A 14,054-nucleotide genomic window follows, 5' to 3' on the forward strand; every position below is an offset into this window, starting at 1 on the left:
AAACCACACCTTTAAAATGAGAGAAAGCTGAATTTCTCCAAGTTCTGTTGTCTCAGAGCTTGTGCTGCCTTAAATCAAGAAGTTTTGTACACTATCTTTCCTTTCCCACCAAGCTAAAATGTGATAACAAGTAACTTAATCCACTCACAACAGCCCTTTTTCTCTGGATTCCAGAGGTGGGTTATTTCATATTTTAATGTCACTTTCTCAGGCTTTGGTGTTGAAAATTCTGGGTTGATTTTTCTTGTTCCATCATCGCCCATTTCATCAGCTTTATGAGGCTAGCACTTTTTTGCCTTACTTTAAGTCAGGTATGTACTTTGCACAACAGCTCATAAGATAATCTTGAATTAACAAAGTATTTTTACAACATGCACAGTAGCATTTTTGCTAAGTAAAACCTTCTCAGGTTTTCATACAGCACACTGACTTCAGGTGCATATTGCACACTGTCGTAGCAAACAAAACCACCATCTTCACTATCAGGTAGGCTGCATCTGGTTTTGAGGAAAGCATTAGGCACAGATTAGGCACTAAAAAAAGATGGCATGGGACTCTTGGACAGGGCAAGTGGAACTAGGAGGCATCAGTTTTGACCTGTCGCTACACTGCAGAGTTGTATCCATGAGGTCCCAAATAACTTTCTCTGTGCCCACAGATCAATCACTCTGCTTAGGCCAGTCTCAGGATAAAACCAAGAAGAGAATGGGTTCCTTGGAGAGATCTCATGAATCCATAGAGTGTCTGGAAAACAATCCTAGGAGCACAGAGGAGGAAATGTAAAGGCCTTAAATGAAAGCTAAATACTAAGGGATACTTGAAAGAAGCAAAGAAGAAATTTGATGAGGTAAGAAGCACAGGGGTGGAAGCAATTCTTTTGTTAGACATTTCCCACTCACACTCAGAGTATTTAAATTACCAAGGGGGAAAATAAACATGCAAAGCAAAGGAACAGTTTCAAACCACATCTATTATAGAAATAGCACGAACTTCATTTCTTTCCCACCACCCGTAGTTCTCCAGACCTTCCAAGGCAAATTGCTGGGATCTTCTGACAACAAAAAAGATGAGGTAGCCACTTCCAGCAAGTGTGCATAGGGCTAAGAAGTTAGCAAGGACCCTTAGGAATCGAGTCAAATGAATATTTTCTTCTTTTCGGCTCTCCTGCTCCTCCACAATTGCTTCCTGCACTTGTTAGAAAGAAAAGAATAGAATGAATACTTTAATGGTCAAGGCCCTACATTTCTTCTTCAATTGTTAGAAGTCAGTTAAATAAATTACAAAGGTGCAAATGGACACCTGGGGTTCATGTTTTGAGATGAATGTATATTATCTCATAAATCTTGTTCATGTCCTGGCAGATTCTGGGGTTTTGGCTGCCCATGGTTCCATTTGCCTTTGTTGAGTGTGTTCCCAATGAGTCTTGTTACATTTGTACTCGTGTCAGAAAAACTCGGCACGTTCTTTCAGCTTACAAGGTGATACGAGGTTGAGTGATACAGCAGGATAAATATGTCATGCTTTAAAAATGTGCATTTGTGAGAAAAGAGGAAAACATTTTACTCTGAAAATCAGAAACTCAGAATGAAAAGACAGTTGAGATGTAGGAATCCCAAAAAATTTGGACTGTGCAGAGCTTCAGACTTCAGAACAAAATGTTTTCCCCACATTTACCCTTGATCATAACTGATAAATATCAAGACTCTGAGGCAACTATAATCTCCAGTTTTTACTCTTGCCAGATGAAAGGGCTTTTGGTCTGGAATGCCCTCGTGAAAGGAAGTTCTGTTACAGCTTCTGACTTTGGTATAGAGATCAGTTGCCCAGAAGGGAAGCTGAACTGCATCATAATAATTGCCTTTCATGGCTCTGCTCCTTTTACAGCATGTGTTTTGTCACATAAATGACAGGAGGCTGCAGCAGGTTTCAAACAAAACTCCCATGACCTCACCCAAGCCAAGACTTCACCATTTCTTTCTGAGGTTCCTTGCTTGTTTGCAGAATTACCATAAAGCTTCATGAATTTATTTCTTAAAATTCAGCCTCTTACTAAGTACTCTTTCCCAAATAGCTTTCAGTATCTGTTCTTAGTAGGCACGCAGGGAAGCTTATCCAGATTCAGCACTTTCAGTCAGTATTTCTCCAGAATTTGCTTTCTTGGAATCTTCTCTTGATGACTTAACCTTGAGGGCAGTTCTCTGTTATGCCTGCAGCTGAGAAGGTGGGCAGGGTGAGGAGGTGTGGCAGCTGTACCACTGCTGTGGGCAGGAAAGGTACAGCTGAGCAGAGCAGCTGGTACTCAGTGCTACATCTCCCATGGTGTCACACCTGTCAGTGTGACTGTGAGTCTAGCACCTTCTTCATTGTCTCGCAACATTTCTCCTGTGTATTCCCTGTACTTTATTACATTCAAAATTAAATTTTCCTTTGTATGCTACACTGGTGTGTCCCAGTCACCCAACAGCACAAAGACATTTTTTATCATTCAACATAGAGAATAAATCCCTTCTGCTGTTTTCACAGCCCTGCATCTTACATCTTGCGCCAGATTCCTTACACAATTACTTTTGGAATCAGCATACCCTACACACTGGAAAGAGGCCTAAAAACACTGCCTTGCAAATTATGCTATATTTTGTAATTAATTTGAAAATAAAAACACTGAAAAACAAGTATAAACTCAAAATTCTGAGGCTAGTTCTTCTGATAAATAGCCCTATATAAAATATTCTATTAATTTGTCTTATATTTCTTCTCTGTTACAAAAGAACTTGACAATGTGAGGTTGGCAAAGGGGAAGCAACATTTTAAAAATTTTTTTCAGACAAACACCATAGAAACTGGAAGCCATCAGAGATGAGGAAAAGGAAAATGCTATTTTTAGAGTAAAATCAGTTTTCTAAAACTGGTGCTGTCAGCACAGAGGACACAAAAGATGTCATTGTTATCTCTTTCACAATTAAAAAGAAAAAATCTGATGGCAAGACATAGAGACTCAGAAGGGTGTACAGATGCCCATTTGAGTATACTTTTCTGAGCCTCAGCACACCTAACCCTGGACCTTAATTTCATCTGATTCACGCCAGCGTGAAAGCCAAATCACATTGCCTCTCCTTAGTAAACTCTGTTTTACCTTAAAGCTTGTTGTGATGGAGGCAAACTTATTATCTGCTGTCTCAGGATTACCAATCAGGTAGTCCCAGCTTGTGAACATTTTCCAGCTGAAATTAAAGCTGGTGTCATCTCCGCCACCATCATCATTTGCATTCTTTGCCATTCTACAAAAAACAGACAGACACAGGAAGACCTTGTTAGCACTAGTTCTGCTTTGTGGATGTGACTTTTAAATGGTTCCTGAATTCTAATTTCTTTTCTGAAAAGCTCTACAGCATTCTTGCTGTCAGTCATGCTTTATTAAATCTCTTTTTCTGAAACAAGTGCGCAAGATGAAGATTTTCATATTTAGACACTTTATGAGCTCACCGCACATATTTTGATGAGAAAGAATGAATGTATTTCATTAATATCTCACAGAAACTTTGCTGGATAAGAAGCTTTTAGAAAAACAATATTGAGAACATCCATGAAATAGAAAGGTGCAGAGCATCCTGAACTGCAATAGACTTTATTAGAGAGTTCATAAATAGAAAAAGAAGGAAAAAATCTAATAAACAAAATAAAAATAAACAAAAGAAATAGATAAATAAAACAAAACAAAATAAATATACAAAAATATAATAAATATTCTAAAATAACAGGACAGAAGAAAACTTGGTTGTAACATATAAAACAGCACTCATACAGCTATCTTCCCTCTCATCTCCTATGCACATACGAAAAGATTTATTACAGTGTCCAGAAGCATCAGATTGTTTCCTCAGAGAAGTACTTCTTCAGATTACACTTAATCTTGTCTTCAAAGTTCTCTTTTTTAAAGGGGTTTCATTCATGTAATAACTGTAGTATTGCTTTGCATATTTTGTCGCCTAATTCAAGTCATTAAACACAAAGAAAGAGTGTACTGATAATGTGCAAATCACCTAGTCTTCAGTATTTCTGGTCAGGAAAAGGCACAACTTATTTTCATCTCAATAATGCAGCAGAGTTAAGTGTATTAATATTAATGCATTCTATGTACCACATTTTTAAATGCCCAATTAAATACATGCTCTGAAATCTAGGAAGAGAATAGTAAGTAAATAATAAAGAAAATCCTCCTGAGATGACAAAAATCAATACCAGGGTTGGTCATATCCAGAAGAGTCAGAGATCATGAAAGGTTCTTGGTAAAATCTGCCCTGCTTTTGGTTTATAGTCTAAGACGTTTTCTTCTCAAGAGTTTCTAATGAAATAATGAACATCCTTGTGGTTAGAATACAATTTCTTTGAGATTAGATATGTTTCATTTTTATGATATATGCTGCAAGAGCTGAAGAGAGGAGCCCTACATCTAAATATTTCCCCTAAATAAAATAATAGTGCTTATAATCTTCACTATCTCTTTCCCATGGACCTTTCTCAGTTCTCAGACAACAGCAGAAAAATTATAGCACCTCCTGTTACATTGTTTTTGTTACATTGCTCATGGTGATTTTTTCTGGAGAAGTAGAAAAGAGCAGAAGACTGCAAGAACTCTCATATATTTACCCAAATATTGGTCATCATTACTGTCAAGTGGCCAGATGGAAAGTTAGCACATATGATGTATTTTTTTCTCAAGGATATTTCTTTGCTTTGGGCTATAGTGTTTTCCTGCTAGCAGGAATATTTTTTTGTCTGAGTGACAGTCAGTGAAATAAAATTGTCTGAGACTAAGTCTTTTCTAACTTTGGCAGATGTTTTATCAAAAATATTCAAAAATATATTTTTGAACTAAATCAATTGCTATTTTATTGTACTAGTTTGTTTCCTCTCCAAAAATACATGTATGTGACTGAAGACTTTTTTTTTCTCAAATTATTCTTCCTTTATGCAGGAAGCCAATTTGAAAACAGAACATGAATTAATCTAGTGCTCATGCAAGTGAAAAATACTGCCTTTAGAACAAAACGGAAATAACATTAACCACATTTTTCTCTATATTTAAAAGTGTATTTGAATCTTGAACTGCAAACTTGTTTTTTCCACTACAGGCTTTTTATAAAACCACTGCTAGAGATGACTGTACTACTGTGTTAGGTGGTTATATTGCTTGAATCAAGGGTATTAAAAATTATATTAACTGGCAGCATTTACTGTGGACTCTGAGCAACATGCAGAATTATTTTGCCATATGCTTCTTTCTTGTGTTCTTCCTTCAGAAAAGAGTTTAACTCACATAAAGTACGACTAAAACTAGAATTATTGAATTTCCTGGATATTACCTGAAAACCAATTAGATGACAAGTATTATTAAAAAATGACAGACCTCTTCCTCACTTTATGGATTCATTTTCAATTTTGAAGTTCAGGAGAGAAGCGCCTTGTTATTTCAGTAAATATTTATTTCCACTTTCACAACACTGTAACACAACTTCTGCTGCAGAAGAACAGATAAATAAATACAGATTGAAGGAGTCTCACATAACTTTGACCTTACATTTGATCTTCCATTGTCCTGTACTTAGAATTAATGCTTTTTAAAAAAAAGACGGTCTCCAGGGTCAACAGTGCAATTACCTGCCTTTTTGAATGTATTTTTTTTCCAGAAGCAAGGAGAACTTACGTTCGAGTGACAATCATAAAGCTATAGCCAATAGATCCAACTCCAACAAGGAAATATGAAAGAGGCATCCTGAACTTGAGCCACCCAATTGTCCTCTGGTTATTGTAATAACCATAAAAGAGTACAGAATACTGTGCAAAGCCCTGAAAGTCAGAAAAAGTTATAATGTTACTTCTCTTAATTATGCACAATATCAGTAAATGTATCAATAGTAATGTATTAAACCACTCATTTCAGTTAATTAAAATCAGTTGCAAATATCACTATAATGAAGTTCACAGGACAGAAAATGCGTCCCTTTATTTTAAAAAGACATAGCATATTTCATAGGAACTTCAAAGTCTTTTAAAACTGTTCATTAACAATCTGTCTACAACTTAATGAGTCAAAACATCTTCACCAACATAATTCTTGCAATGTAATCATATTGTTTTACAAAATTTGTTTTTCAGATTACTTGCAGATAAAATCCCTGTTTTTCACTTAATTTTCACCTTTCTAAAATTTATTTGCATGAATTTGATATGAAAATCTTATAATCTCTATTCGTCCTTCTTTGTCTAATAACAGTTGTCTCCTGTTCTTTGGGTGATCATTCAGTATGTATGATAATCAATAGGTAGGGGCATTTTATGGGCCATTATTTAGTACATAGATCTTTTGCACACTTAGACTTGACTCCAAAGCTGTCAAAAATGCATTATAAATTAACTGTCTTCCTCAGCAATTCAAAGTCTATCTTCTTTTTTAAATATCTTAATATTAATTACACTCTCTTCTGCTGGTCAGACAGATGATTTTTCAAAATTCTTACTAGTATTTTATTAACTGTAAGAAATTGCTGGCATCTACCTGGATCAAATAACTAAAACTTCCTGGTAATTCTCAGGTTAGTGCAAGAACTTGCCTCCGAGAAGAAGACCAAAGCCAGAGCCTTTACCAGGACAGCTCAGTGCCTGCACAGCAGTGGCAAACCTCCAGCTGGATGTAAGAATTCCAAGTGCAATATGTAGTATTTGACTGCTTAATTGGAGGGTAGACCATGCATAATTTTGTCAGTAATACAATAAGATGAAGGGTTGGTGAATTAAAAAACCATTTGTTTCCCTTCTGATTTTCAGTTGCCCACTTTCCTTAAAATTAGTAACATCTTTCTCATATTATTTTTTCAAAACATGCACTTGATTTATTGAAACTATTACTATACATTAAATGGGTCACAGGCACTTCTGAAAAACCTAATTCACAATTCCAAGCTGAAAATCCAATAGTAATATAAGCACACAATAAATATTGTTCAAAATATCTCCATCCACATATCTCATTTTTCTTCACCTCTGACTTGATTTGAGATATATGCCTATGCATAATGGATAAAAATATGCTCATCTCTAATAAGGCAAGTACTCTAATAAAGCACATTTCTTGTTAATTACTAGTAAAACATCTACACCAGTCAGGGCACATTCGAATTCAAAGGCATGTATATTGTGTATTTTTGATCACTAAAGCACTCTGTAAATCCATCTTATCCCAGATTTAAATACAGTCTTATGCAGCTCCGGAGAGCCTTTTGGGTCCCCAAAATTACTAAAATGCCTTTTTAGTCTCTGTGTTCTTCATGTCACGGATAATTCCTGCACTGTGTATCATTTAGTTTGTTGATTCCACAGCACTTCACCGTAAGATTAGAAATAACTTCATCTCTGTAAAAGTAGGCATGCATAGATCTTTTTCACTCCTTTCTGAGCCTAACATAAAAGACTATGATTGAGTGTGTTATTGTGATAAGATTTGAGACTCTAATATTTTATGACTGGATTATAATCTGAAACTAAATTCCAAGTAGAATATATCAAAATCTAGCCAGATATGCTTCCCTTTGCCATGTCAGTAATGTGAACACAATTTCACCACAAAAGAAAGCAGAATAGGCATGCTGAGCTCATCTGTTCTTTACTTGTCTTAGAGAGTGGTGGGGTGTTATGATTCATTTATAAAGAGACGTCTCCGCCCAAAAAAAGGTGACCATAAGAGACCTTACACTGAATTCAACAGTACAGATTTTATTTAGCATTAAGTGTGAGGGAGAGAGACAGAGAGAGAGACAGAGAGAGAAAGAAATGGGACTGAGGGGGTGTAAGAGACCAAGTGAGAGAGAAAGAGAGATGGAGATACAGAAACAGAGAGATTAAGTAGAAAGATATCACCACTAGAAAGATCCACTATCACCACATGGATTCATGTGGCATCCTGACAGTCCTTTTTCCCCCTAGTCCTCAGTGGTGGGGTCCCAACTTTATACAGTCCAAGTAGTTCCAGGTGTCCATGACTTGGGGTGACATGTGGACAAGCATTTGCTTCCTTTCTCACAGTTTGCCACAATGATAATTTTTATCCAGATGGTAACCAAGCCTTCACCCCCGTTAGGCCTGGAATTAACTCCTTCCTACTGCAACATCTGTGTTTATCTCAGGTTCCCCTATGTTGGCTTGTCTTATGGGGACAGTGTTTCCTGCTGCATTTTTAGGTCCTTATATAGGGCTTGGAGTCCTTTGGGTTTTGTTGAGGTTTTGTTTAGGAAAAAATATTGGTAGGTGATGCGTGGTTGTTTATTCCTAACTTATCTAGTAGCATAGAAGTGCTGCTAGCAGATGAAAGGTACTATTTCCTGTGCAATTTAAGCAAAGATTATTCTTCAGGGAATATTTGTCAATCTGACATGCCTCAAGAATTTATTTTTTTTCCCCTCAATATTTCAGGGGATCTACCACTGTCATGCCTTATTCTATGTTTACTATGTTTGCACCTGCTTCTTCTGTTTACTGCTACTTTGCTGTTTATTATACTTTCTTCTTCACACCTGTCAGTTTATGTTTCTAACATTTATTAAAAAATTTCCCAGTCTTTCCACCATGACTTCATGCATCTTCTCTCAAATACATTGATCTTCTGTATAAAGATCTTCTAACCTATTCTCTTTACAAAATCTTCAAGTTACTAGAATTCCCTTTTTTGCAATATGTCCCTGATGTTTTTATTTCTCCTTTTATCATTTCATTATAATTTTCTAACTTCCCTGCCACATGTTTAGATTTATCCTTATTGTCAGTCAGATATACAACCTCTGATTCACTAGATGCAATGCCATTTCAGGAAGTAGTCACTGCAAAATGTTACATACACAAGTTTTCAGAAATATCTTCCAATCCTTTTTTTACCTAAGGAGACTCCACCACTGGCATTGTATGTAATTGAAGGGATAAAATGCATATAGCTCACTGTCATTTTTAATGTATTTTTTTCTCTTTTTTCCTAATTCATACTGCTTTTTAAAATTCAGAATCTTAATCATATAAAAGCAGAAGACTGAATTCACACTTAAAGAGAAACCCTGTACTTCAGAATGGTAAACAAGCTTTGAGATATTTCCCCCCGTGGCTCTGGATTGCTATGTATACTGAGACATGCTTGTGAACATCAAGCTTCATCATGATATTGTATTGTCTGTATCATGATATGTATTGTCTGACAGAAACATCTATACAGAGAGCTTGTGAAAAAAAAAAGGTAATTTAATTCTCTTGTGAATTATGTCCAGAAATACTTCATATTAAATAGCTGAATATTAAATAATGAAGTAATTGCAAATAAAAGTCATAAAAAATATTGCAAGATTATGCACTTACACTAAAATCCCAGAGAGTAGCAAAATTCATAGCAGTTGCTTCTTCAGCTCTTGGGACAGTTTTTCTAGGTAAAGAGCCATATGGCTTACCCATCAAAGCCTGAAAACAAAAAATGAAAGTGATTTATGTTTTAAAGCAGAATAGAAGCAAAGGAAATGGACAGTGATCTGTCATTTCTTGGAAAGACTGTTTTTATGTTCCTAAACTCCTTAATGGGAATTACCTACTTTTACAATTCCTTTTACTGTTCCTCACATTACAGATTGAAACTGTTTAGCATGTGCATTCTGTGGTGTGTTTTAAGTTTAAAGTTCTGCTAGTATCAATGGATTGCCAAACTGTGCCTCTTACATTTAAAGACAATACAGATGTCCATCCATATTTCTCAGAAGAGTGATGTTTATCTTCCAAAGACGAAAATATTAATTTTTCTTGAATTAGGGATTTTTCTGGGATATTTTTAATTAAATATATGGGAATATCCTAGGGAATCAGTTTTTGGATTCTGACAGTTCCCCTCCTGCTGGCAAGATTCTTGTTCAGACACAGTGCACCTCCTCACAGGATCCTTTCCAGGCTCATAGTGAAAACTGTTGGAAATTTATTCTATTTTAGCTTCTCAGGAAAATCACAGAATTACAGAATATGCTGAGTTAAAAGGGACCCATAAAGATTATAGCATCCAACTCGTGGCCCTGCAAAAGATTGTCTTCAAGAATCACACCATGTGCCTGAAAGCATTGCCCAAAACTTCTTGAATCTTGTGAGTCTTGGAGCTGTGCCCACTTCTCTGGGGAGACTGTTCCAGTACCAACCACCTCTGGGTGAAGAACCTATTTCTGATATCCAACCTAAACCTCCCCTAACACAACTTCAGGCCATTCACTTGAGCCCTGTCACTGGTCACCACAGAGAAAAGATCAGTGCCTGCCCCTCCTCTTCCCCTCATGAGGAAGTTGTAGATTCTGATGACATCTCTCCTCAATCTCTTCTTCTTCAGGCTAAGCAGACCAAGTGACCTCAGCTGCTTCTCATATGGCTTCCCCTCAAGGCCCTTCATGATCCTTTGGACACTCTCTAACAGCTTAAAGTCTGTTTTATATTGTGGCACGTAAGGAAAGACTGAGGGCTGCCCCAGCTCAGAGCAGAGTGGGACAATCCCCTCCCTTGCCCGGCTGGCCATGCTGGGCCTGATGCCCCCAGGACACCCTTGGCCCTCCTGGCTGCCAGGGCACTGCTGGCTCGTGTTCAACTTGCCACTGACCAGGACCTCTTCCACAGCACTGCTCTCCAGCTGCTCATTCTCCAGCTTGTGTGTACAGCCAGGATTGACATTCCCAGGGGTAGAATGTGGCACTTTCCTCTGTTGAACTTCATATGGTTGGTGACTTCTCAGTACTCTAATTTGGTGAGATCTCCCTGCAGGGCCTCCCTGCCTTCAAGGCAGTCAACAGGTCCTCCCAGTTTTGGATTGTCTGTGAAGTTGCTTAGTATCCCTTCCACTACTGTGTTTAGGTCATTTATGAAGATTTTGAAAAGCACAGGACCAAGGATGGAGCCCTGAAGGACCCCATTGGTGAGAGGTCACCAGTCTGATGTCACTCCATTCACTTTAACCCTTTGTGCCTGACCCACGAGCCAGTTGGTTGCCCACCCAATGTGTATATCTAGCTGTGTGCTGCACATTTTGTCCATAAGGATGCTGGGAGAGACACTATTGAAAAGCTATTGAAAGCTTAACTGAAGTCCAAAAAGAGTGCATCCACTGGCTTCCCTTTATCAACTTTGTCATAAAAGGATCACAGGTTTGACGAGCCAGACTTTCCTCTTGCACAGTGAATCACTGCATTGTTGTGTTTTTCAATACCTCACAGAAAATTCTCCCCCTTAACTTTACCAGACACTGAAATGAGGCTGGCAAGCCTGTAGTTTCTGAGGTTCTCCTTCTTGCCTTTCTTGACAATTGGAACAACATGTGCCAGCATCCAGTCAGCTAGGACTTCTCCTAATTCCCAAGACCACTCAAAAATCATTGAGAGATATTTTTGCAATGACATCAGATGATGAATACCCTATAGATTTGTAGGGGTCTAGCTGGAGGGATCATGATACTGAAATTCTGGGCTGGGAAGTTGTTGGACATTCCTACTTGACTCTTTCTTATCTGCTTACTACAAAATGAGAAAGATAAGAGGAATATGGGATCTTGAAATCAGGGAGATGGCACAATAATTTTAATTGCATAGAAGTCCTCCTTTTAGAAGGGCAATATGGTGGCTCAAAGGAACCTAGGAAGTATTACATTTCATAGAACTAATTGATGTCTGAGTCCAATATTTGATCTAGTACCACTCTTAACAGTAATATTGCACAGTGCAAAATATGAGGGGTCTCTCTTGACTTTGCAGCCCTGTTGCACCTTATCAGCATGTGAGTATTGCATCTGAAAGGATCCTCTGAGCCCCAGGATGCATCTTTCTATTGAAATGCACATTTAGTCGAAATAGTCCCCCTGGCTTTTTCTTAGTCTCAGTTCCTCTATTTTGTTATGCACAGATCCACCAAAAACAAACAAACAAACCCACTCCCCCAGACAACAAAAAAATCCCGCACCTAGGTCATCCCAGCCAGACTTAAACCATTTCAGAAGACAGTCCTAAATATATTTTACATTTTCCTGTCTAATTCAAGACATCTCTCTGTAGAGACAACTGTCCACAAAGAAAGCCCATCTTTACAGGCTTGCAATCTGATACTTGCAAATGGAGCACAAAGAGACTAAAAACTTGTTTAAGGCTCCAGTCCTATGAAATCTCATTGCAAAGACAGAAATCCACACGGCAATCCTCAAAAATAGTTTAAAAGATTCCCACCTCAGGCACCATTACAAGACCAAAGGTCAATCCAAAGAGAATCATGTTTATTCCATACATCCAACGCAAGAATATGAAATAAGATGCTACTGATGAGCCAAAGTGACCTGTGAAAACATGAGATGTGATAAAAAGGCAGATAAGCTAGTCCTTTGATGTTATTTTATCTAAGGATGAGCAAAATTTATATAAAATAAATAAAATCAGAAGAGGTTTTACATTTGGTTGATTCTAATGTTAATTAATTTTAAAATCTAATTAATTCTAAATTTAACTAATCTTAATTTTAATTTTTTTCCTTATTACCATAATTTTAATAACTTTTTGCATATTGCATACTAGTATGCCTTGAGCTGGTTGAGAAAACAGAAACAAAAATATAAAATTATTAGCTAAATGTAGCATTTAGGGTCATATAAAAGCTGTGATATTTACTATTATCAAGTAATCTCTAGAAGTACGTTTCAATTATTTTTATATGTTTTTTTGTTTGATATGGATTTTAAGCATTCTTGTCATGCAGAACCAGTAGTTTTAATAGAAAGCAGTGCAGAATTAGTCAGTGGGGAAAGTCTTTCCAAGACAATAAAACACAGTTTTCAGTGCTGTTATAAGAGTGCTCACCAGATTTTTTTCACAAAAGACAAAATACGTTATCTGCAAGTGTTTGTACCCTGTATTTCTCCTACTTTTCTATTTCTGGGCTCTATCTGCAGCTAGGTGTGCAGGCTGTCCCATCTCTGCATGAGGGATTTGACCTCAGACATTCCAACCCCTGACCCAGAGCTGTGCACAGACCAGAGACTGCAGAGGAAGCACCGAGAGCCAAGGGCCTGATTTAACCCATGCTCTGCAAATCAGGGCAAACAAAAAAAAAAGCTCAAATTCAACCCAAGCTTGCTTCAGCACAGTTCTGCTGAGAAAAGTGCTAGATTTCAGTTCCATTACCATTCATTTTCAGGGGAAGAATGGACCTTTCAATAGGTTTTTCACACACTAGTTTGGAAGACTGGAGCACACTGATAGCAATTGAAAAGTAAATCTCTCTGTTCAGAAAGACTTATTAATATTGTTATTTCCAAACCCTTTTGCAGACATGTAGTGCATTCTTTCAGTCTGTAATATGAAGGTAATATATCTTGTGTTATTTGGGAAGCATATATTCATATTTTACTGAAACAGCTCAATCAGTAAAAAATTTAATACAATTGAACAGGAATAATACCAAATATAAAACAGAGCAAACTAAGACACATTTGTCACAGCTGTGCAAAGGAAGGAACACACCATTCTGTCAAGGATTTCAGCATTTTGAATCTGCTTTATTCACCATTCAGAATTAAACCATCATTTTGAAATTTTGTGCAAAGTGGCCAACCTTAGCAGTTACTGACACACGGGGAAGTCTGTGGAGAGGTATAAATCAAGAGACTTTGAGTTAATCTGTCTGGTTGTGAGATGCAGATTACCCAATTGTAACCAAAATACAGCCTTTGGGGGATACTATGGACTCAAAAAATACAGTGCAGGAAATTATGAATATTTCTCATTTTATGTTACTTTTGTAGACCGCTCCATGCCCCATTATTTCTTTTGCTTGAATCCTCATACTCCTTTTGTATTGGGAATACCTTCTTTTCATGGATTGAGTTACAATTCTTATATCAGTTATCCTGATGAAACCTCTGCTATGCATCCATCTGGAGCATCTGCAGTGAGGCAGATAATACTGAATATCTGTTTTGTAGGGAAAGGAAGCATCTATTCCCTAAATATAAATACTTCATA

At 37.2% G+C, this 14,054-nt stretch overlaps 1 protein-coding gene across 1 annotated transcript in view; it reads right to left on the reverse strand.

Annotated features, from left to right (window-relative positions):
- The window catches only part of TMC1 (transmembrane channel like 1), a gene marked incomplete at both ends in the record, with an annotated part of 70,463 nt that overhangs the window by 13,566 nt on the left and 42,843 nt on the right, over nucleotides 1-14,054 (reverse strand). The window contains 5 exons of the mRNA XM_083883186.1: nucleotides 991-1,185; nucleotides 3,134-3,278; nucleotides 5,705-5,847; nucleotides 9,394-9,492; nucleotides 12,267-12,373. Coding sequence (XP_083739312.1) covers nucleotides 991-1,185; nucleotides 3,134-3,278; nucleotides 5,705-5,847; nucleotides 9,394-9,492; nucleotides 12,267-12,373 — 689 coding nt within the window. The remainder of the gene's footprint in view (nucleotides 1-990; nucleotides 1,186-3,133; nucleotides 3,279-5,704; nucleotides 5,848-9,393; nucleotides 9,493-12,266; nucleotides 12,374-14,054) is intronic.

This window comes from Zosterops lateralis, assembly GCF_965231275.1.
Source record: "Zosterops lateralis genome assembly, chromosome: Z".
Classification (NCBI taxonomy): Eukaryota; Metazoa; Chordata; class Aves; order Passeriformes; family Zosteropidae; genus Zosterops; species Zosterops lateralis.